This window comes from Micropterus salmoides, unplaced genomic scaffold, assembly GCF_014851395.1.
Source record: "Micropterus salmoides isolate LMB-PRFRI ecotype aquatic unplaced genomic scaffold, ASM1485139v1 Ms_hic_scaffold_22, whole genome shotgun sequence".
Taxonomy (NCBI): Eukaryota; Metazoa; Chordata; class Actinopteri; order Centrarchiformes; family Centrarchidae; genus Micropterus; species Micropterus salmoides.
In genome coordinates this window covers 10,691,544-10,713,015 of record NW_024041373.1, presented here as the reverse complement: position 1 = coordinate 10,713,015, position 21,472 = coordinate 10,691,544, and the positions used below count along the sequence as shown (strand labels likewise).

Sequence of the window (21,472 nt, the reverse complement as noted above, 5' to 3'; positions counted from 1 at the left end):
TCTTTCTCTCAAGGGGTAAATTCAACACAATTGTACCGCTGGATTCACTCAAGGGATTCTTACTAGATGGCTTGCTTGCATCTTTGGAGGAACAAAAACTATCTTGATAATGATGAAACAGAGAAGAAACTATCAACTGTGTTCAATAGTTTGACATTTTGGGAAATATGGTCATGCGCTTTCTTTCAGCAGTTTAGATGGGCGGACCAATGCCACAGGCCAGGAGCTGGTTACCTAAGCTTAGCAAAAAGACTGTAAGGAAGGGGAAACAGCTAGGCTGGCTCTTTCCAAAGGAAAAATAATAAAAAATAATCAATCTTTCAGTAGTTCAAAAGTTCACTTATTAACATGTTACATGACCTGGCTTCTCAAATGGTTTCCTGGCAACCTTACAGTGAGGAGAAAACTCTAGGAAGTCACTGCACCCGGCCAAGAAATAGGTCAGTGCATAACACCCTAAAAACTACAACTTGTTTTTGTTTTCATTTACAGATTAAAGAAATTAGATATAACATGTTAATTACTGAACTTTAGCTTGAAGGCAGACTTTGAACAAGGCTAGCGGTTTCCTGGTCATGTCTTTATGCTAAGCTAAGCTTACCATCATTGGCTCCAGCTTCATCGTAACAGACAGATTTGAGAGTGGTTTCGATCTTCTCATTCAACTCTTGGAAAGACATATTGATCTTTTCATCAAATTCTTGCAAGAAAGTGAAATAACTATTCCTCTAAGTTACATTTTTCACTCACATAACTTGCCAATATGTGATGGATTTAAAGTTTTTTACTGAATACTATTACAGCGAAGCAAGGTCTAAACCTGTACACTATCAAAAAGTTATAATTTCTAGCTAATACTGTACATATTGGTAAGCAGGTTGTCAGGATATGTATTTGTACCTTTTCTACATGTCTGTGATTTATTCCCAAACATGTGAACATTTTCACAGATGATGAGCTAAGCTGACTGAGAGACACTGTGCTATCTGGAAATCACATCACTAACACACCATGGTCTCCTCATTTCCCTGCCCCGAGGAATAGTCTCACAAGTTTCCAGTAGCCTTTCATATCCTCTGTCCACAAATTACATGTGCAATAGAAGCATGTGCATATTTACTTCTTCCAAAACAAGCAAGAAAGCAAGAAAAGTGTATTTATATAGGACCTTTCACAGACACTACTCACAAAGTGCTTCACAGTCAATGAAACAAAATAGAATAAAAAAAAATGAAACACAGATAATATATATCTATCAGATAAAAATAAAATAGGAACAGACATAACACGCAAGTTTATTAAATACCACGTGCTACCTAAATGCCTGTCTGAACAGATGGGTTTTTGATTTTTAAGAGTCCACAGCATCCAAAGACCTCAGGCTTATTGGGAGACTATTCCGAAGCTTTGGTGCCGCTGACTCCAAAGCACGATCTCCCCGTGTTTTAAAACGTGTCCGAGGTACACTTAGAAAAACGTGTGTAGAGGACCTAAGAGCTCGGCTCATAGTGTGGGGGAGCAGAAGGTCCATGATATATTGTGGAGCCCGGCCATGTAGGGCTCTACATGTGAGCACCGAAAGTTTAAAATGAATTGTAAAATTAACAGGAAGTCATTGCAGAGAGGTTAAAGTATGAGTAATAAGTGACCATCTGTTGGAATGTGTTAGGAGTGCAGCAGCAGCATTTTGGACAGTTTGTAAACAGTGTAAGGAAGATTTATTCAGGCAGATAAAATCATCTCCATTTAATTTCTTGACACAACAGACCTACGTTGTTAAGTGAAAAAAACATGATGGAGCCAGCATCCTAATGTGAGAAATGAAATTCTATAGAAAATGGCATCCAGCCTATCACTGCATTTAAACAGTTGTTCACATCAGAAATATTATAAGGCTCTTCAGGTTTAAATACAATGGGATGTCATCAACTTACAAATGATAGAAGCTGTTGCTAAAACTACTGATAATCTGTCCTAGTGGCATTTAATGGCGTTTTAATGGAGAATAAAATGGGTCCCAAGACTGATCTCTGGGGGATACCACATGTTAAAGCAGCAGAGTGTGACACCTGTTCATCTATAGAGACTGACATGGTCATATCTGGGAGAATAGAGGAGAACCACTCCAGTGCAGTCCCAGAGATGCCCATCAGGTGATTTATCCTGTGGATTAGAATGTGGCGGTCAACAGTATCGAAAGCTACACTACAGTCCCATAAAACCAAAACGGAACAATCTCCAGCTTCTGCAGCCATTAAAATATCATTTGAGACTTTGCGGAGAGCCATTTCAGAGGAGTACAGTTTACAGAAGCCAGAAGAAAATTTATTAAACACCCTGTGCAGGTCTAGTGTTTGAACAAGTTGCTTTTCAATTAACTTTTCTTAAAATTTGGAAAAGAAAGGGAGTTTAGAAAAAGGCCTGTAGTTCAAGCAGTGGAAGGTTGAGGGGATGCTTCCGTTATGGACATTTGGGGGCAGGTGTGTGGGATTGGGGGTATGGAGTGTATTAACAGCCATGTAAATAAATGTCAATTGGAAAGTCAGTGAAACAGTTGGAGAGAATGCAGCAGCCCCTGCAGATCTGTGGGCTGTGTTAATATTGTCAGCACTGTGGCTGATTGAGGAGAAGAAGAGATGGAGCGCAGCTTGTGGGCACCCACCCGGATCATATTAGTGGCGGAGTGTACCCAGAATCAATTTCAACATGCTTTTACTCTCTACAACCACAGCTGCCTGACTGCTTCCATGCTTGCAAATAATACGTGCCAAGGCAAGCATGTGGTCAATCACGATCTATGAACCAATCTGAATACTTATATTACACTTAATATAACCATGTCATGTGATTAATTGCATTGATAAAGCTCTGTATGTTTATTAATTAATGGTTATACTTAACTTTATATTCTATTTTTCTAAAAATACACCCTTGGCAATTCCTTGAAATTTTCTGGTTGCTTTTTCTAGGTGTGTGCATTACTTCAAACGACGCAAACACTGACAGTCCTGTTAACCAGATAGCATGACAGTCACAGAACCTTTGAGATGTGTACAGTTTATGGCTTTACAAAGTAATGAATAGGTCATTATTTCACTGGTTATGAGCTAGGTTAGCGAGGTGGGTAATGTACTGTATGGTGATTTGCACCAAAGAGGTAAAAGCTACATGTAGTTGCTGAGTATATTCTTGAGTGCTTGTTTGTCTATTTGCGTATTTAAGTATTTGTGTGTTTGAGAGGCCTCCTTTACAAAACGTATGACTCTAAACAACTGAAGTGCTCCTTGAATTGGTGCTGCATAAAAAGACCCCCATCAACATCATTAAACAGCAGATCCTCTGGTGAATCTGTTTGGACACCGGGCATATACCATTGCAATTTTTAAAAAAAATCCATAGTAATTTGTTTTAATGTTGCACTGTAATGTTAATGTTCTAATATTCAATACTAGGTGCAACTTCTGGTTTTATATGCATGTGTTTGTGTGCCGTGGTTGATGTGCATTTATTCAGGTGTGCATGAGTATTCTTGTCAGCACAGGCTATTTTTCAGTGTCCTCCTTCTTGCAGAGATGTAACCATATTTTGGCTCTCTCATGGTGACAGCTTGTGGCAATGCACATTGTAATAAAGCAATTTCCTGTATGCAAATGTCCTGTTTACACGTCCCTGCTCCAGTCATTGTCACTTGACAGATTGCTTGAATATGAGGAGAGCAGCTATACCATGAAAAATGAGAATAGTAAGACTTCAATAAAAAATCCATTGTGCCTACTCTCAGCGCTAGACATGCTTGAAACTGATGTCACAGGGAACATCCTGAGTTTCACACGACCACACACATACAAAATTACAGGAAGATCTAGGCCACTATTCACAACAGCTTGCTTGTAGAGGAGGCGGTAGAGAAGCTCATCCATGATATAATGAGGAAGAATAATAGAAAGTGGAGGGATGAGGTAATAGGCAAAGTGGCATGGGAACAAGGAGAGGTGTAAGTGAGAATTAGTGAGGAAAGAGGGAGAGCGAATTGGGAGGGTAGACATGACAGAGGAGAGAATTATTGAAAGCGGGAGGATGTTACAGGAGACAGAATGGCCTCTGTGTGATGCATTCACTGTTGCCGCAAGATCCACCTGACTGTCTGTCTCTAGCAGTGAGGATGATGGGATGTTCTGAAAGAGCTGGAGCACACCTGCAGAGCTAATTCACAGCTTCTGATTCACTATTGCCATTCTGTGTAGGCTAAATGCAAGTGCTTTCACACTATGAGGTTATACATTCCGTACATGGTGCAATCATACCAATCAACCGTTCTTTCTTTAAAGCACACTTATCAACTGAGGTGAAAGATTGGAGCAGGTGTAGGCGAGTGTGGTGTAAAAGAAAATCAAAAAAACATTTCTGCCTCACTTAAGACAGTGACCATGAATGAAAAGGTCACACTTATTTAGCAACTTAGTCTACAATGGAATTAGTATCCTCTCTAGCCCACACATAAACATAGCAGTGATAAAGGTGGCTTTGACCCCAGAGGTCAAAGGGCACATGACAGGTGAGGCACTGTGATGAGGAAATGGGTTGTGTGCTGTGGTAGCCTTCTGGAATAACAGCACATTTAATTCAAGACTGACCTCTGCCTCCCTCACTAGCAACTCATTCCATGATAGTAAACAAAAGTTTTTAAAGAGTTATCTTCTAATAATGTAGCTCTCAAAACTTTTCTGATTTCCCTTTGTGACATGCAGAGAGCCTGTTGTTTTCTTTCCTCTCTGTTCCCAGTCATGGATGATATAGGGCATTTATCCACTGACAGCACTTGTAAATGGTGAGAGTGATAACTGGAGAACAACAGCTCCAGATTCTCATCTCACAGCACTAATATGATGAGACGGGTGCTGGGTGCATGGGGGCAGGCAATATAATTAAGGTCTCTCCCCAGAATGTAATCTTTCAGGGAAGAGCCTGGGCGGGGAGCGGGACAGATGACGGGAGCGCAGAGGGAACAAAACACTCTCCATCTGGGAGCAGCGAGATGAAGGCCTGAGAGCCGGTATTCCGTTGGGGAGGTGGAGAGGGAAAAGTGAGGTAAAAGGGAGGTAATGCTAGGCTGGTGAAGCCAGCCAGCCTCTTTCAGCTCCCCAGCTATTAAACCCAATCCTCCGTGGAGCCCCCATCAGAGCTGGTGACTGTTCCTGGCCCGAAAAAAGATGACGGCGTGAAAGGGGGGACGGAATTGAAAGAGAGGCAGAAAAGAGAGTGGGAGCAGAAGATAATGGATGTTTGTTTATTTCACATACAGAATTGAGGAGCAGTAACCAAGGACGATCAGTGGTTGCTATGCATCCCTGAATTTTTAGTTCTTGCAGGAGACATTCAGTGCAGAGAACCATTATTACAGTCAATCAAATCTGACATTAAAGTTTCATCAGAATATTAACAATTATGTAAAATATCAGATTGCCGATTCACTGACAATAAGTCTAACTACTCCAATCCTATTGAGGCAATCCACAGAGAAGCTGACACTTGTTTTACCAACTGTCACCATAAATTCTCACTGTTAATCTCACTAATGGATGTGCAGATTCAATGAATTTGTTTACATCTGAAGGTGTCACCCAAGCCTGACAGGTCCTTATACTACTGCTTCCCAGAACAACATATGTCTTGCTGCAGATGTTTCCAAGGATACACAAGGTATCAAAAGCTGCCCAAGTCTATACAGGTGGTGACGTCACATACTACACAAAACCTTTGAAAGGAGGCCTTGGCAAAACACAGCATATTAATCATTCATCAGTCCATTAGCCAGTTCATCTCAAAACAGCAATGGGTAACAGGTCACATGTTATGATATGGTATTAATGATATGCAGTCCAGTCAATTGTAAGTAAACACACATACCTTGGAAAATGACAGACATTTTCTTCTTGTAGATGGCAAAGTCGGTCTCAAGGAAGACACAGAAAATGACCCGTGTGATCTGCACAGTAAGAAAAAGAGATGGAAGAGCAATAAGTGTGTGAGCTCATTGAAAAACAGTCTCTCTGGTGAATTACATGGCAGGAAAACTAACTGGACAAGTTTAGTTTAGATCTGACAACAGTAGTTTGCATCAGCAGGACACAATCATAGCAGTTCAGAAACCATCTAATTAGTAACCCTCCCAATCAAGACCACCCAAACTAGACATTGTGAGACTGCCTTTAGAGAATATATTACAGCACATTACATCAGAATAAGCATTATTGAATGGGTGCATTAGTTAGAGCAGAGCAAGACGCTTCAGTATCACATAAAGTGCAACGACATGAAATTGTAACATAGAGAATACTTTCACCCAAACTGAAAATTACAAGAGGAAAAAAAATGTTTTACTCAACTATTACAGATCATAAAGCCATAATTAAATGTTGAAAAGAAAAACAACATAGGACAAATATCTCAAACAAATATCACAAGAAGACAATGTGTTTAATTTAATAGAAAATCAGAAATAGGCTTATTTTAATGTCACACAAATTAATACAGTGAATGCCATTAATATATGTTTCTGTTTTCGAGGTCAGATAGCTATAACAAATTATTTGATTGAGGTTTAGAAATTACACACAATCCAGAAATTACCATTAGCTAATCGTCCTTCTTTTTCTTACCGTGAATCTCTATTTTCATAGATGTGTCATTTTAAGGTACTTCAATGACAACTTTGGGGCAGTTAAGTGGTCCACAACAACTAATGTGTTATATGTTGATCGCAGACAGACGCAGAGGTGACAGAGGGATCGCTTCTTAACAATCTTGAAAAGATATCTATCTATTAAAAGTAAATAAAAGTCTGCTACCGTGAAAAAAGGTCTATACAATTCAACAAAGGTGAAATCAGTTATATTTCAGAGGTTCTTCGCACAACACAACCTTAATAGCTCAGTGTTGCTCAGTGGGTGTTCAATGATGATCAATGCCAGTCCCTCCTCTGTTTCCTCACTGCCCATCGGGATTTCAAACTTTCTAATCACTATGGATGACCTGGCTTTCTGTATTTGCTCCTGATACCCGCAGACCCAACTGTGCACTCCACACGTAGCTTTTCTTCTCTTTGTGCATTATTGGAAAGCTGTAGCTACACACTCTGAAACACTTGCAGTGTTTGGCATTATATTTTTGGTACACATAACCAAGGTTTGATGTGGCTAACATTAACCACAGTTAGCTTAGGTCTACTGTTGATGCAGCACAGCAATGGCTGCCATAGGATGATGATGGCCAGTTAAGGGACTACCGATGAAAACTTGCCATTGTTGATCAATATACATTGTCCCTTATCAAAAACATTAAATAAAAAATAAATGATAAAAAGCTGAATTTTATATTAACAGTCATGTAAAACAAATGTCTGAATGAGCTCACTGGCTCTTGACAAGACTTGACAAGGAGTTTCTAATGACAAATCATTGCTTATTAATTAACTTCCAGCATATCTGAGTTATATTACTTGTATTTGTTGGCTCAGTAGATAACTGACACCCCTTATGTTTTTGATCCACTGGGGAAAAAAAAAATCAGATGATGATGATAAAGTCAGAGAGCATCATGGACTCTGCTACATTCAGCAACCAAGACATGCGCCAAATAATTACACATGTAAATAATGTATAAACATGTTACTTATATCAACAATTTAACAAATCATACAGTTAGCATTCATGAAACCATGCTTTTTATTATAATTCATACTGTAAACAGGGGGACTATTTTTGGTTTATAAGCACTGATACAAAGCTATCCACAAGCCATGTTCACTTTCCAAACTGCGATAATGTGTCTATAAAAAGTCTAACACTGAGCTACTGGAAGATTGCAAAGAAAGAGGTCACCTCTTTCACTTTCACCCTTCTCCAGCAGAGTCTCAGATGTGCAGGCAGGCATCAGTCACAGTACAGAGATGCATTACACACCACGGCAGCAGATAATCGCTTGACTGAATAATGGCAATTTTACACAACAGCCATAATGGTGGATATCTGCCCCACTATCCTCCTCCATGCAGGATAGTGATGTTATGGGGGAATAAAGGGAACTCACCAGCTTTAGCAAGGATCTGATTCAAAGAGGCACCCTTCTGGTGCTCATACAGACATATATCTATTAATAGTTTATGATCTGTGCTTTGGAGTAAATGTTAGGAGCTGCATCCAGGATGGTAACATTTTATTTTGCTAGATGTCTTGGGGGTGCTTTGTTCATAAAATGTAGACTCACTCTCTCAACCCCTCAACCCAGACAGAAAATGAAAGAAAGCTTTAGGTCTCCTTTGAAGTCGTGGGCTCGCTGACAAACAGATTGTGCGTAAAGTGATAATACGCCAAGATAGTGCATACCACTGGGTGCTGGAAGGCCACAGGACAGCAGCTCCCCAGGAATTTCCATTACTCTTTTATGGAGCTCCATTCTAAAACTGACTGCCCACTGTGAAACAGGATGAATCATGAATTCATGGCTTGCATTGAAGCACACAGAAATGCCGGTGTGCACATATATGGACACACACACACACACACCACTGATTGTAATAACATTTCTCTTATGTTGTGTTTTATGTGATAAAGGAAAGAAAATATTATTATTCTGAGTTGAGACTGACAACTTGTGCTAAAATAAAACCTAAACAAAACGGAAAATCTTAGTATCCATGTCATGTAGACTCTTCTTTCTGGCTCCCTCTCCCTCTCTGTCAATCTCTTTGTGTAGTTTCTGTTACAGCTTGTCCACATTCTGCAGAAAGCTTGGGCAAGTTCTTTTATTCTACAGATCAGAAACACATCGTATGGTCTTTGACAGATATCAGCCAGACCAGGATGCCAAATAAAAAACAGAAATGCCAGTGTAGAACATTGACATTCTGTCTGCATCTATACAAACTGATGGCCAACAGTGTAAAATGTATCAAATACAACAGAGAAGGTGATCTGTGACTTTTTCTTTGTAAAAGTAAATTCCACCAGTCTGCACATAAACCAGCTTGTTCTTTCAAAGTCAACCAGAGACGGCTTATCTCCTGTATGCACACAGTACTAAATTGTCATGGACGAAGAATCAATGAATAGTTGGGGAGCCTTCTCCTGAGTAGTAGTCGAAACCAGAATCTTCTGCACCTGTTTTTAATCATCTACACTTCAAAATACACCGTTTGTTATCATGTGGATTAGTGATGATCTTTCAAGCCTGCTTCATATAGCTTACTAAGAGAAAAGATGATACGCAAAGTGGCATTATACTGTATAAGTGTAATTATATTTAAAGACAGACAATATACACTGCTACCACAAGAAAAAACGTAAAACAAAACATAGTCTTATTAGGGTGAAAGTGAACATGGTTTAAATGAAAACTGCAGAGTAGAAAATGTTACTAAATACTGCATTTTTAGATTTTAGATTTTGGAGAAGAGGCACGATATTTTGATCTGAGTCTGTGAGGTGTGTGTATTGTATGTGTGTGTCTCGAGTGTGCACCCCGCAGCCTCCAAGGTTGAAAAAGTTAATGGAAGACTAATTAGAAAGCTGGGATCACGGCATGTTAGCCTGCCTAGTCATTACTCATCCCTGATTGGAGGGCCTTTGCCAAAGGGTGAGCGTAATATGATTGGGATGGTCGTCTTGACAGAAATGTGTTCTGCACAATAAGGTGTGAGACTGTGAAGCTGGCTTGACCTGTCGCTGTTTGAGCTGCACTTGGTGCAGACTTGGTGAAGACCCAGCCAACTCGGGGAAAAGCTGAGGACTCAAAGGTTTTTGAGGTTTTGTGTTTCCGCAAAAGACTTGAGAAGAAGTTGTGCGGCAGCTGAGTTTTAACACTGCGGCGAGGGAATACTTTATTTTCTTTTTTACATAGACATTCATTTATGGTGCAGACATTATTTGTCAACACTAATGCAGTACTGTAAAATATTTAATGATGCAGTTTAAAGCTCTCATTTCAGTTATTTCATTTAAACCCTCTGCAGAACACTTTGTTCATCTAGCCATATTAATTCAAAAGCAGTGCCTCTTAGCTGTACTTGAGTTCTGAATATATGATAAGATGCACTGATTAAAATGATAATGCTAGTGGTGCAACCCTTCGCCTTTGTGACTCGTTAGCAAGGCACATGAAATGCAGAGAAACAAGATTTTGGAGTGGCTAGCTCTGTCAGTTTGTTGCAGATGCATGTGTCACAGTGTTAATGCGTAACATGAGACAATATGAAAGAGTCCTTTACTCGAATCTCTTGTTTCATAATAAATACTGTATGTGATTTTCAATTTGTGTGTATGTGTGGCTCTTCATTCTGGCGCAGGGCTCACCAGGTGCCCCAGACTCCTACTGGCTGGCTAACAGATGAGCTGTCATAGCTGGTCACCCATGCCCATAATTACATTGGGGCCACTGCCAGCAGAATCTGACGAGCAGGCACAACGCACGCACTTTTGCTACTTGCATTTCCTTCTTGATTCTGTCACAAACAATAATAGGGACAGGTTGCCCTAGCATGTCTGCTCCAGCTGGAGCCCACACCCAAGGGAGAACTGTGTCTATGTGTCCTGTGCTGCCTCGTTACCGTGGCACTGGCTCATGCAGAATCCTGAATGGTTGCATCCAGATGGACAACAGCGACAGGAGACTGATATACAATATTAACAGTGGCTGAAACAATTAATTAATTTGCTTTATTTGCTTATGTTCAAGGTCGTAGTGAGTAAACACCAGCATGCACTGGATGGAAAGGAACCTGGGCAGGTAACCAATCCATCACAGTGGCTGGGCATAACGAACTATATATATGATTCACTTATACACACACACACACACACAGTAAATACGTACTGTGTTTGTTTATGATTTATTCATCTCTGACACAACATATGAGTGTTGTACGTGTGATCATACAATGATAGTACATGTCACTGTTTGAGACAGATAGAATAATTTCAGCATATTATTCCTGCGCCAGAAATATCTCCCCATAAAACACAACCTTCTAGCTTCATCATCAAAGCCATAATCAGCGGACGCTTGTCTCCTTTGTTGTCAGCAGAGCTGGATTGGATAGAGGGTTCACTTTGAGGCAGGTGGACCATATCCAGGCCTTATTACTGATGTAATTACACACACCTGCGTCCCCCTCACCACTAGTACACAGAGCCTGCCGCTTGGAAAAGCATAGAAAATCTAAGTTTGGGTTTGACAGGCATCAGAGCTTTTAAAACACCCAAACACACATAAACACACATCCTAGATCCTTCATGACCACGACAGCAACTACTCACACCACTTTGTGCTGATTAAAATCTGCACGTCACTGAGACATCCCTGGCTTCCATTCCCTTTACCAGTGGTAGGGATTATGCTGGTGGCAGGGCTGACAGCGGCAGCCAGGCACTGGCACGGGCTACTCGGATGAAGCTGTGAGCAACTCCTCCATTTGACTTTGATTGACCCTGTCTGCAGAGAGAGGTGCAGCTCCACCTGCAGCAAGCTTGTGAATTATCATTTCAAAGAAGTGCCCAGAAAAGGTTATCCCTTTGAACAAAACGCCTCCATCCATACATCAAAGGAGAAGTCTGACATCAGGCTTTGAGAAGGCATGGTTACGACCAAAGCCTGAAAGAAAGTGCTGAGCCCAAATTCTTACTTTGCAAAGCCGGTTGACATTGGACCACTATATCACGATAAGGGCAAACGGATAGTCAATGGAGTCAGCTTAATATTGCTAAACAGACGACAGACTTTGGTAAATGCTTATGTACACAATTACGCATGAGTGCTCAGCACAGTGTGACTAAATAGAAGTGATAACATTCTGGTAAGCTGCCTGGTTATTTCATCAGTGTAAAACATCACCATGCTGCGTCTAAGGCCGTCTGCAGTGCAGAATATAAAACATTTTGACAGGAAAATGCTGCCTTGCTAGATTCGGAAAAATCCATGAGATAATATATCAGCAATTTGTATGTTAATTCAACAAATGCTGTGTATGTGCCTCACTTTTTTTTTTTTTACACATTAGAGCTGAACAAATAGTTCTTACTGTATTATTCAGGCTTCATTGCTGCATGGCACTGCCGACAAAAATTAGGAGTACAGCATGCTTGAGGCATCAAGCATTTTAGCTCACATTTTCAAAAATTGTTTTCTCAAAGTGAAAGAGACAGCATTTGGCTTTCACAGGCTTTGAGCCGTTCCTGCCAGCAGCAGAAGCACTATGCTATCTGATTTTTCTTTAAAAAAGACCCAATTTCAGCAGGAAAAACTCACAATTCATCCCTTGAATTTCATTTTATAACATTTTCATATTTAATTTTTCTCAAAGAGGAGGGCAGGCTTTATGGATTTTAACTTCTGTCATAAATTTTGCCAATAAGAACACAAAACACTGTGGGTGAAACTATTCTAAGGCGGCTGTTTTACCTCTGCAAGCTTCTTCCACCAGAGTAAATGAGATTGTCAATAACCTCCCACAGGAACAGTAACTGATGTCACCTGATTGCAACTAACTGTTTAGTAGTACATAACAAATGACAGTAATGAAAATCCCTCCCCACCAACAAGAGGACCTCAAAGTATGTTGGAGGTCAGTTCCACGAGTGACTCCAGAGATTTGAGGTTCACACTACTACAGCATCTTTTTGGCATGTGGTGCAATAGATTCCACTGACAAATTTGTCAATTAATAGGAATGGTACAATAATTACAACGATGGAATTCTAGTGTTGAGTCTGGAGGGAACGGTGTGAGTGTGAAGGAGAAGGATTGGGCCATTTTCTAATCATAAAGATGAGAAGTAGTGCAGCTGCGGACAAGGTCAGAGGGGAATGATGAAGGAAGGGCTAATATGGGGGCTGTATATATGATCCATGGCTGCATTGGTAATGATCTAACTTCTGGACAGCCACTGGCCTGTAACAACCTATGCTGATGAGGCACAGGATGTGTGTGTATGTGAAGGTGGAGGAAGGGTTCCTGTGAGAAATGTACAATATATTTATAAGGTCCAAACATATTGTTGGCTGTCCAGAAATAGCAGACATCTGTAGAGAATTGTAATGGCATGCTTTCTTTTCATTAAGATACCCTGCCACATGATCAAATAGATTTTCCAGGACCTGAGCTATGCTATTGTGCATTTCCAAAATAAAGCATTCTCATAGCAGAAGTGGTACATGCCATTGCCACAAAAGATCTTGCAATCTTCCTCTGCATGAGTCCATCCCTCCTGTTGAGCTCCTTTAAAGCAATGACTGGCGTCTGACACCTTTGCTGTGCTCCCAATTCCCATATTGACTACCAATAGGCAATATTACACATCAAGATAAAGGACTGGTGCTTTATGCGGATGTGTCAGGCTGTGTCTGCTCATCTGCTCTCCAGAATCACGCAGGGGTTATCCTGCTTGATTGTCAAATCCACTAATATTTCCATTTTTCCTGTTTCTATTTAGTCAATACCTGCTCAGTATCTGGGAGGAGGCCAACAAGAGCCGGCTCATCCCTCTCTGAGAAAGGCTGCTGTGTGCACCTAGGTATAGACATCCTCTAAGCTGAATCTGTTACGCCCAGCTTGCGTTGATAAAGTCATTATACAATGTGTGTTTCTTGTCAGATGGAAACAGTTTCCACACAACACGGGAAAACCCTTTTGGTCCAGCAGCAGAGACTGTTGAGGGAAATCCACTGATGAGAACTAAGGAAAATAAAACAATACAAATGCCACTTTTCTATTTCTCAGATAAATCATTTTTGATGTTTCCCTCTAGTGTATGCAGCATTTGGTGCAGTCGGTATGTGTCTCTGTATGCTCGTTTGGCACGTCCAGCTTCTCCTTTTCAGCTGAATGTTTGCCCTGTCTGGGTTTGACATGTTCTGAGGGGGTTTCCTAAGGGGAAGTATGTGGTGAGATCCAGCCAGGTCCTTTCCAGTTTGAGTATTTCACAAAAGCTGCCAGACAAATGGGAATCCAATCACAGCTCCCCATGGCAAAATTGCCTGAACTCCGTACAAGCCTGCATCTGGAGGGGCGCAGAGGAGATACCAGTGACCTGTGACTTATCTAACAAACATGTCCGCATTTTGCCTGCAAAAACAGGTGTGCGGCAGCCACTAGCAGTCAAGCCGTGCCTTTGTCCTGCACATTCTTATGATGCTCTCCAGCCTTGTTACCCAATCAGTACTTGAACGTGATAATGCAGATGAGTCGGGGAGTGTGTGGGCTGTGCTATCCCTTGCTACACAGAAATGCTAATAACTTTGCCGGTTCTCTACATGTGCTGTTTTTTCCTGTGGAGGTTAATAACATAAGGTCAGGAGGAACACTCATTAGAAAGTACTCACATACACTTTCTTCTAGCGAAAGCTATTACCCCTTTGTTACTTTTATAACAGAGTCTATACAAGATGCCAACACAATGTTCAGGCAGATATATTAATATTTTTTTCTTTTCTTTTCTTCCTGCTCATCCACCTTCTGCATTAGAGCTGGCACCGAACCCTTGGAGAAAAGGTTCATTAAAGCCCCTTTTTGCTTTCTAATGCAAACAGCGACACAATCAGCTGAGCAGTACTCATTATTTCATCTCGAGTTTAGAGATTTCTTTTTCTGTCTACCATTTGTCACCTATATAGAGCCTCAAAATCTCAATCCTATCATTATATTACTGAAACCATCCTCTGAGAACATGAATAGGAGGCTTTAGGTGTCTATAGGCACCTTACAAGGAACTAAAAAAAGATAAAGAATACCTACCAAAATTAAAATTTATTAGTGACCAAGTGTTACAAAGAAAAGGTGATCTATTTCACATTAAAATGGCACAACAGCCACTGTGAGGTTATGACAGATTTACACACTGCTGAATAGAACACAGGATGAGTGTAATGGCAGGATTTAAAAAACAGAAAAACGGATCCTGAGAGCAATACCATATGGCTGTGTGGGCGACATCAAACAGGGAAGCAAGCCTTAAAGCAGAGGTGCTGTTTGACATAACTTACAAAGTGGAATGAAGATCTGATCTGGACTTTGTCAGATGTGTCAAGCAAATTTACAGCCTCTCGTTCAATGTGAATTGTAGAGAGTGTGAGAGCTATTTATTTACAGAATGGCAGAAGGTAAAATGCTTTTCAAGGGGCCAGTGGATTAGGATTACCGTGAAAGTAGAGAAAACAGTTAAACATTACAAGACGCATAAATCATTAACAAATAGAGACAACATAGTTGAATTTTTGCTGGAAACTATTACATGTTACATTATCACTACTCTGTTATAATGTATAGACAGGAAAACAGTTTAAAAACAATGTCACAAGCCAAAGTAGACAGGTACAGATGTTGATGTTGTAACTGGGTCGTAAATAAATTACAATTCTCACAGGGAGTACCAAAATCAGTGTCTTTGAAAGCACAGATCAAAATCAAATTTTGTCTGGTTTTGGTTTCCTCTGTGTTGCTGTAACTGGCAGCGGCAGACTGATAGGAGGTGCCTGAAGGTGTTTGCTCTGGAGATGGGAGGCTGATTACATATTGTACATGCACATGGCTCACAAGGTTTACGGCAAGTTAATCAACTAAATGAGATATAAACCATGCAGATTTGTGTAAATGAATGCCACTCACTTTAGTCTTCACCTTTTTTATGAAAAACAGCTGTGTAATAGTAGATCTAGTCACTCAAAGGCCCAGTTACAGGCTGTTATATTATCATGACACAATGGTTACCTTTACAGCTGGCCTTAACACGCACATCTCACATCTGGATATTTGGACTGTAAAAAAAAATATATTCTAGTATACACACCAAAATCTGATGCATCTTTCCCTCAACAAAACAAAGATTGCTGAAGGCAGATTTTCTCTGATATTAATTGCTTATGTCCTTTTTGGTTCTTCCCCATCAGTGTGTCTATCCCTGTGATCCTTCTGTGACAAGATTACCGTTCACACTACCTGCCACCTGCTTGATTTACATGTTGAGAGTATAATTGTGTTTACTTAGGTGCTATTAAATGTAATTTGGAGATTATTATCATTTTTAGATGGGTGTTAACATAACCAAATGTGTCACTGGCAACCTTCATCTCATTCACAATCGGATTTTCTGCTTCTTTGCAACATCCAAAATTGATCTGATTACCCTTTTTGGTGTTGATGCTAGGTGCAATGTGGATCAAAAGTCATGTATGATGAACATCATCTAAATCAGGATTAGGGTTTGTAGTGGGAGGAACAAGACTTCTAATTAGCCAACGCTGCTTTGCAAGCAGATTTATTATATGCTGAGAGAAAACTAGAGAGCTGTGAAGCTGAATTCCTAACTAGTTAAAAATGAAAAAGCTATTAGTTTGATGAAACTAATGGGAACAAAACACATCTCACTGAACCACATGAACTTAGATTTGGAAGAGTTTAATACAAAGTCCGATGTTAAGAAGGTCTCTTAGAAATAATCTATGAGTAAATCTGTGAAAAAGCCAGATGAAGGCAAGATTTTGTCATCATCTACAGTCTAGCACAGTCATATCAGTGCCGCGGAGGAAGGGGGAAGAAAGGTAATTCTCCCCAGTCTCCCTGATTTGCATGATTTCTCTCTGAGAGACTGCAATATATCTATATTAGTGTCAGTGTCCTTATGCGTGTTTGCTCTGCTGCACCTCAGAATATAGAGGCACATGCTACTATCCCATAGGCCACTCAAAAACAATAAGGGATCCCTATAAGGGCCTTCCAAGCCGTTGACGCTAGAGACACAATTCAGTCAGAGTGATCAGAGTGTTACTAAAATAGGCAGCACTGTGCGTTTCAAACACTAATCCACAACAAAAAAAAAACATTCAAAAGACCCCCCCCCCCCCCGCCGAGTAACAATAAAATTGCTAAAGTGGGTCTAATTAGCATGATTAGTGGAACAAAGCTCTAGGCTCAACTCTGAAACAAACCATTTCACTTGTTGGCAGATCACATAAAATCATGTCCATGAACTACAGTATAGCAAGGTGCTTTTTATTGGAAGGAAAAGAGCTGTGGAGCAGAAGATGGTTTATTTCTATGCAGCAACTACATTAGCTCAGGATGCTGACGTAGTCTGTGCCACGCATGATGGACGGTCATACAGCTCCACAGATGATGTTTCCCAGCCTTCAAAGTTCCTTCTAGCTTTCTACAACTACCCCAAGGAAGTCTCCAATCAATACAGTATCTGTTTCGGTCTAGCTGTCGCTTAGAAAATCAATGACCTCCCCACTTCTAGAACTGTTTTCCACACTGTTTCTTGTAACCTTCCTTAAACCTGACCGGAACCAAAGCTAGTCAGCACCCAGCCTCGTACAGTACTGACTATCCACAAGAGATGGGGTGACACTTTGCTAATGTTACTGTGTAACACGGGGCGCAGAGGAGTGCCGTATTTAATAATGCTAATCCTACATCCCTTTATATGTGCACTCAGAAAAAGACAAATAAGGATAAGTAGGAGAAGAAAGCAGACTGCAGAAAGCATATGATGAATGAGCAAGCTCACTAAGTGACTAATACCAGGGGATAAGAGAGAGTATTTCCCCCCTGTTGTTAATACTTTAATAAACAAGGACATCCACTATTTTCAAAGTAATATATCCAGTCTAGGTACTAATTAATGTTCCTGATAAATACAGACTGTTAAAGACGTGTCGAGGGACTAATTAGATCAGTGGAAGGAGAGTCGCTAGGCATGCAGAGATATCACGTGGGACTGGGAGTAAAGAGGGAGAGCACCCACTCTGTCATGTGGCAGAGACCCAGCCAGCTCAGTCTTAAACAAATCCTCCCCGCTCCATCAAGAGGAAACCACAGGCTAATATAATACACCGAGATCCATAAGTTACAACCAGTTGGCAAACAACCACTTAAAGCAGCATCTCAGTTGTAAAGAGGAGCAGGGACAGGGCCGTTGAGGGAGTGAAGAAAAACATTAGGGTGGTGTGTTGGGACAGCCCAGCCCCTATCAAGCCTGTCTTAACCACATCTCTAACCAGGTCCAGGTGGACACTCTCGCTCTCCCTTCACTGCCAGAGCCTCAGAAGTGGGTCAAACCAGCACCAGAGAGGAAAAAAACTCAAGGAGATCCAGAATTTAACAAAGATGCTGTTGCGTTTATGATCATGTAACACAGCACTGCTAAAATGAATCTTCAAACTCTGAACATACTCCATAACGACATGTCTCCAGGATGTGAGCTAGATGGAGGAATAAAGCCCACAATGACCCTGTGACCTCTGGAAGTGCACTTCTATATTGCCATTCTGCATGCCTGTGCTTTGACCTTTTCAAATCCCTCTTTAAAGGTTGCGTGCTCCTGTGTCTGTGGGCTGCGCAGGCTCTGCAGGAGCAGCCGGCTGAGTGAGCGCACCTCGCCTTTCCACAGAGTGACCTACAAAGCTATTGTAATAAAAGAAACCGTATTTATCGCCACTCTCCACGCCGATCTGTTCTACGTGCTGCATGGAGAACATAACCCTTCCTCAAACTCAAGTGCTCCTCTGCTCAGCACTTTGAAAAGCTTTTTAGGCACAATTGGTTAGAGGGAAAAAGAAGCCCATCGCTTGGCTGCTTTGAGAGGTGAAAATGGTATTCAGGAGCCACTGAAAGTTTAAACAGTCTGTGATATGTCTGTGCTGGGCTGTTTGAAACACAGGGCTGAGCTAGTACAGGTCCCAAGACTGGTCACTAATTACAACGGGTCAGTTTTTTGGAACTGTCACTGTTGCATTTGTAATTATGTCTCCCTAAAATGCATGAACATAAATGTAGAATCTCTAAAACTGATGTCTTGCATTAGTAATGAAATTCTTTCAAAATAATGTAATCTAGTATAAATGACACCTCCTTACTCCATAGGTACATATCTTAAAACCTGCATTAAAGAAATATGGACAGAGTGCTGACAGCAAGAATGTTACTTAAGCCAGAAGGAAAGCCTGAGCATGAAGTGTTAACCTGAAGGTCTACACTGGAAGCATGGCCTTACAGCCTCCAGATTTTTCATCTTTTCAGATTAAGACTGTCAGTCAGCTGGCAGATGATGAGGGCCTTTGGAATGACAGGTGCTCCAGTAAACGCTGCAAAGCAGAGGCCACAGTAAATTCTTAACCACACAGACTAGAGTTATGTATTCTTACAAGTGTAGTAATCACCTCAAGTAGCACCTCTACTGTCAGCCTCCCAGCCCTATATAATGGTGTGCTGTGAACAAACAGGGTTTTCTGCCATTTTTTGATCCAGTGCAACAGAGCCTCAGAGCCCATGTTCTATACAGCTTCCTTCAAAATGACTAGCACTTTCGGAAAAGTAAATTAAATAAATAAAGCAGTCATAGAAAATTATTGTTGTTGTTCAAGCTACAGTTGTCCACAGAAGGGGCCATATCATATCAGGCAGCTCTGATTTAGCAACAAAACAAAACAATTAGATGGAAACACTCTGTAAGCAAGAGTAAAGAAGCCCAAGACAAACAGAGTTCCCCATAATTCCTCCAATAATCTAATTAAGATACTTACTGGAACCATGGTAAGCTAATGAGAGGGCTATGACACATTTGTACTCTAAACACTGTAGCGCTTTATCTTGCGCCGGGAAAATGGAATTACTTCCACAAATGCATCTCAAGTCTGATATCCTTTTGCTCCTGGAATGGTTTTGTTTTGCTCGTCCTATCTCCTCTGCTCATCTCTACTCCAATCTTATTGTTAATTCTTCCAAGACAGGGACTCGATGCAATTCCATTTTAATGATTAAAAATAGAGGTTTCTAGAAAACACAAGTAGGTTAAATAAACAGTGAAACTCCGACGGGCAGCACAGCTCTTTTTCCAATACTTATAGCTCAGAGTAACAGTGGTGTGCTGGGATATGTCTCTCTCCACAGGGATGTGGCTGTGACTCTGTTCTGACATACAGTGTATCAATGTCCTCTTGTCTTTGTGACCTAAACATACAGAGGTACATGTTGACAACAGTGCACACACAGCAGTGACATGCTGTCCTGAGTCCTGCGACTAAATCTTTAATTCATGTGCTGTGTCTGTGCCAGGTCCCAGCCATGTTTTTGGGCCGATGGCTGCCTGTCTGACAAGAGGTAGAGGGGTGAAGGCGTGGGGGCGTTTATATGGAGGTGTAAGATGGTTGGGTGGGGTTAGGTACATTTAAAAATCGACACAGATGGCTGGAGGTGAGAATTTTGAAAAAGACATTTCACTTCCTGCTTTGCGGTGTCCGCAGGTCGGCAGGGTCAACAGCCAGCTTTGCCGTCGCAGCCCACACTGCGCGCACAGGAAGAGGGTGGGTCACTCTTTTATCACCAAGACATATTGAAAAAGCAGCTGACAAAAGATCACAGCAGCACAGTGGGAATGCAGACCCAAGAGGTATCTCTCTCCTGCTTTCACTTAGCCTGATACGGCGCCGAGCCTGACAGCACTTTCATTTCTGCCACTTGCTTATTTCATATGATTGAGCTTAAATGGGTTTTTGTGGATAATACCCCTTTCTTTTTCACTGTATTTTTTTTTTCTAATTAAGATTCAGTATGACATGTTGAAATCCTCTTGTTTTTGTAGCACCAGTCTATTGCAAAACGAAACTGAGCTTTTGTGAACAGGAGGGTAACCATCAGGAAGGAGTTTAGTTTCTCATTGATCTTTCAATCTACAAACACAATGTCTCACATCTTCTTCCTCTGCGCTGCTCAGCAGAGATTTAAAAAAAAACTTGTCTACCTTAGAATATTCACTTTGAAGAAGTATTGTAAAACACATATGAAACATACAAAGAAATGGGTGGGGTGGTATTTGTAAAACCAAAAGGAAAGGGATAAACGTAACCTCTGCCTTGTTATATACAGTAGGCACAGTGGGGGGCTGTAGTCTGAATATTGAGGGAGAAAGAAACATAACCATGTCATTAACACAAAAAAAATGCATTAGTGCTGAAGCAGTATAAATTGTTACTTCCTAGAATGATAACAAAGATGAATATTTCTTTACTTTTTTTCATCTTTCCTAAATTGTATGGTTTAATTGGCGCATTTTTGTAATTTGTGGCAACTGTAGGAATTTGAATGAACGAAGCTACCATAGAATATATTATATTTCAAATCAGCAGGCACATCTATTTCTCAGCACACCCCAATTAAATTTGACATTCTGTATGAAGCAGCGTTCAGCAGTCAGCGGTGTGTGTTTATGAATATGTTTTCTTTTTACGGTGTCAATTAAGCATTGCATAAACGTTCATGATATGCTTTTGACGAGCTTAAGTGTAGTCAAACTAATTCTAATTAGCTGGTTTATATGAGAGGCTCAGATTAAGCGTAAAGAGCTGTGGATGTCCCATCAGCACAAGGCTATGAGCCCATATGTGAGGCTGTGTGTGTTTTGCAGGAATAATAAATCATCTCACATGTT

At 40.8% G+C, this 21,472-nt stretch overlaps 1 protein-coding gene across 6 annotated transcripts in view; it reads right to left on the bottom strand.

Annotated features, from left to right (window-relative positions):
* macrod2 (mono-ADP ribosylhydrolase 2) overlaps positions 1-21,472 on the bottom strand; it is a 388,574-nt gene that overhangs the window by 26,879 nt on the left and 340,223 nt on the right. For all 6 annotated transcript variants that reach the window (XM_038738173.1, XM_038738172.1, XM_038738174.1 and 3 more), the window contains exon 9: positions 5,908-5,986. In XM_038738173.1, the coding sequence (XP_038594101.1) occupies positions 5,908-5,986 (79 nt within the window). The remainder of the gene's footprint in view (positions 1-5,907; positions 5,987-21,472) is intronic.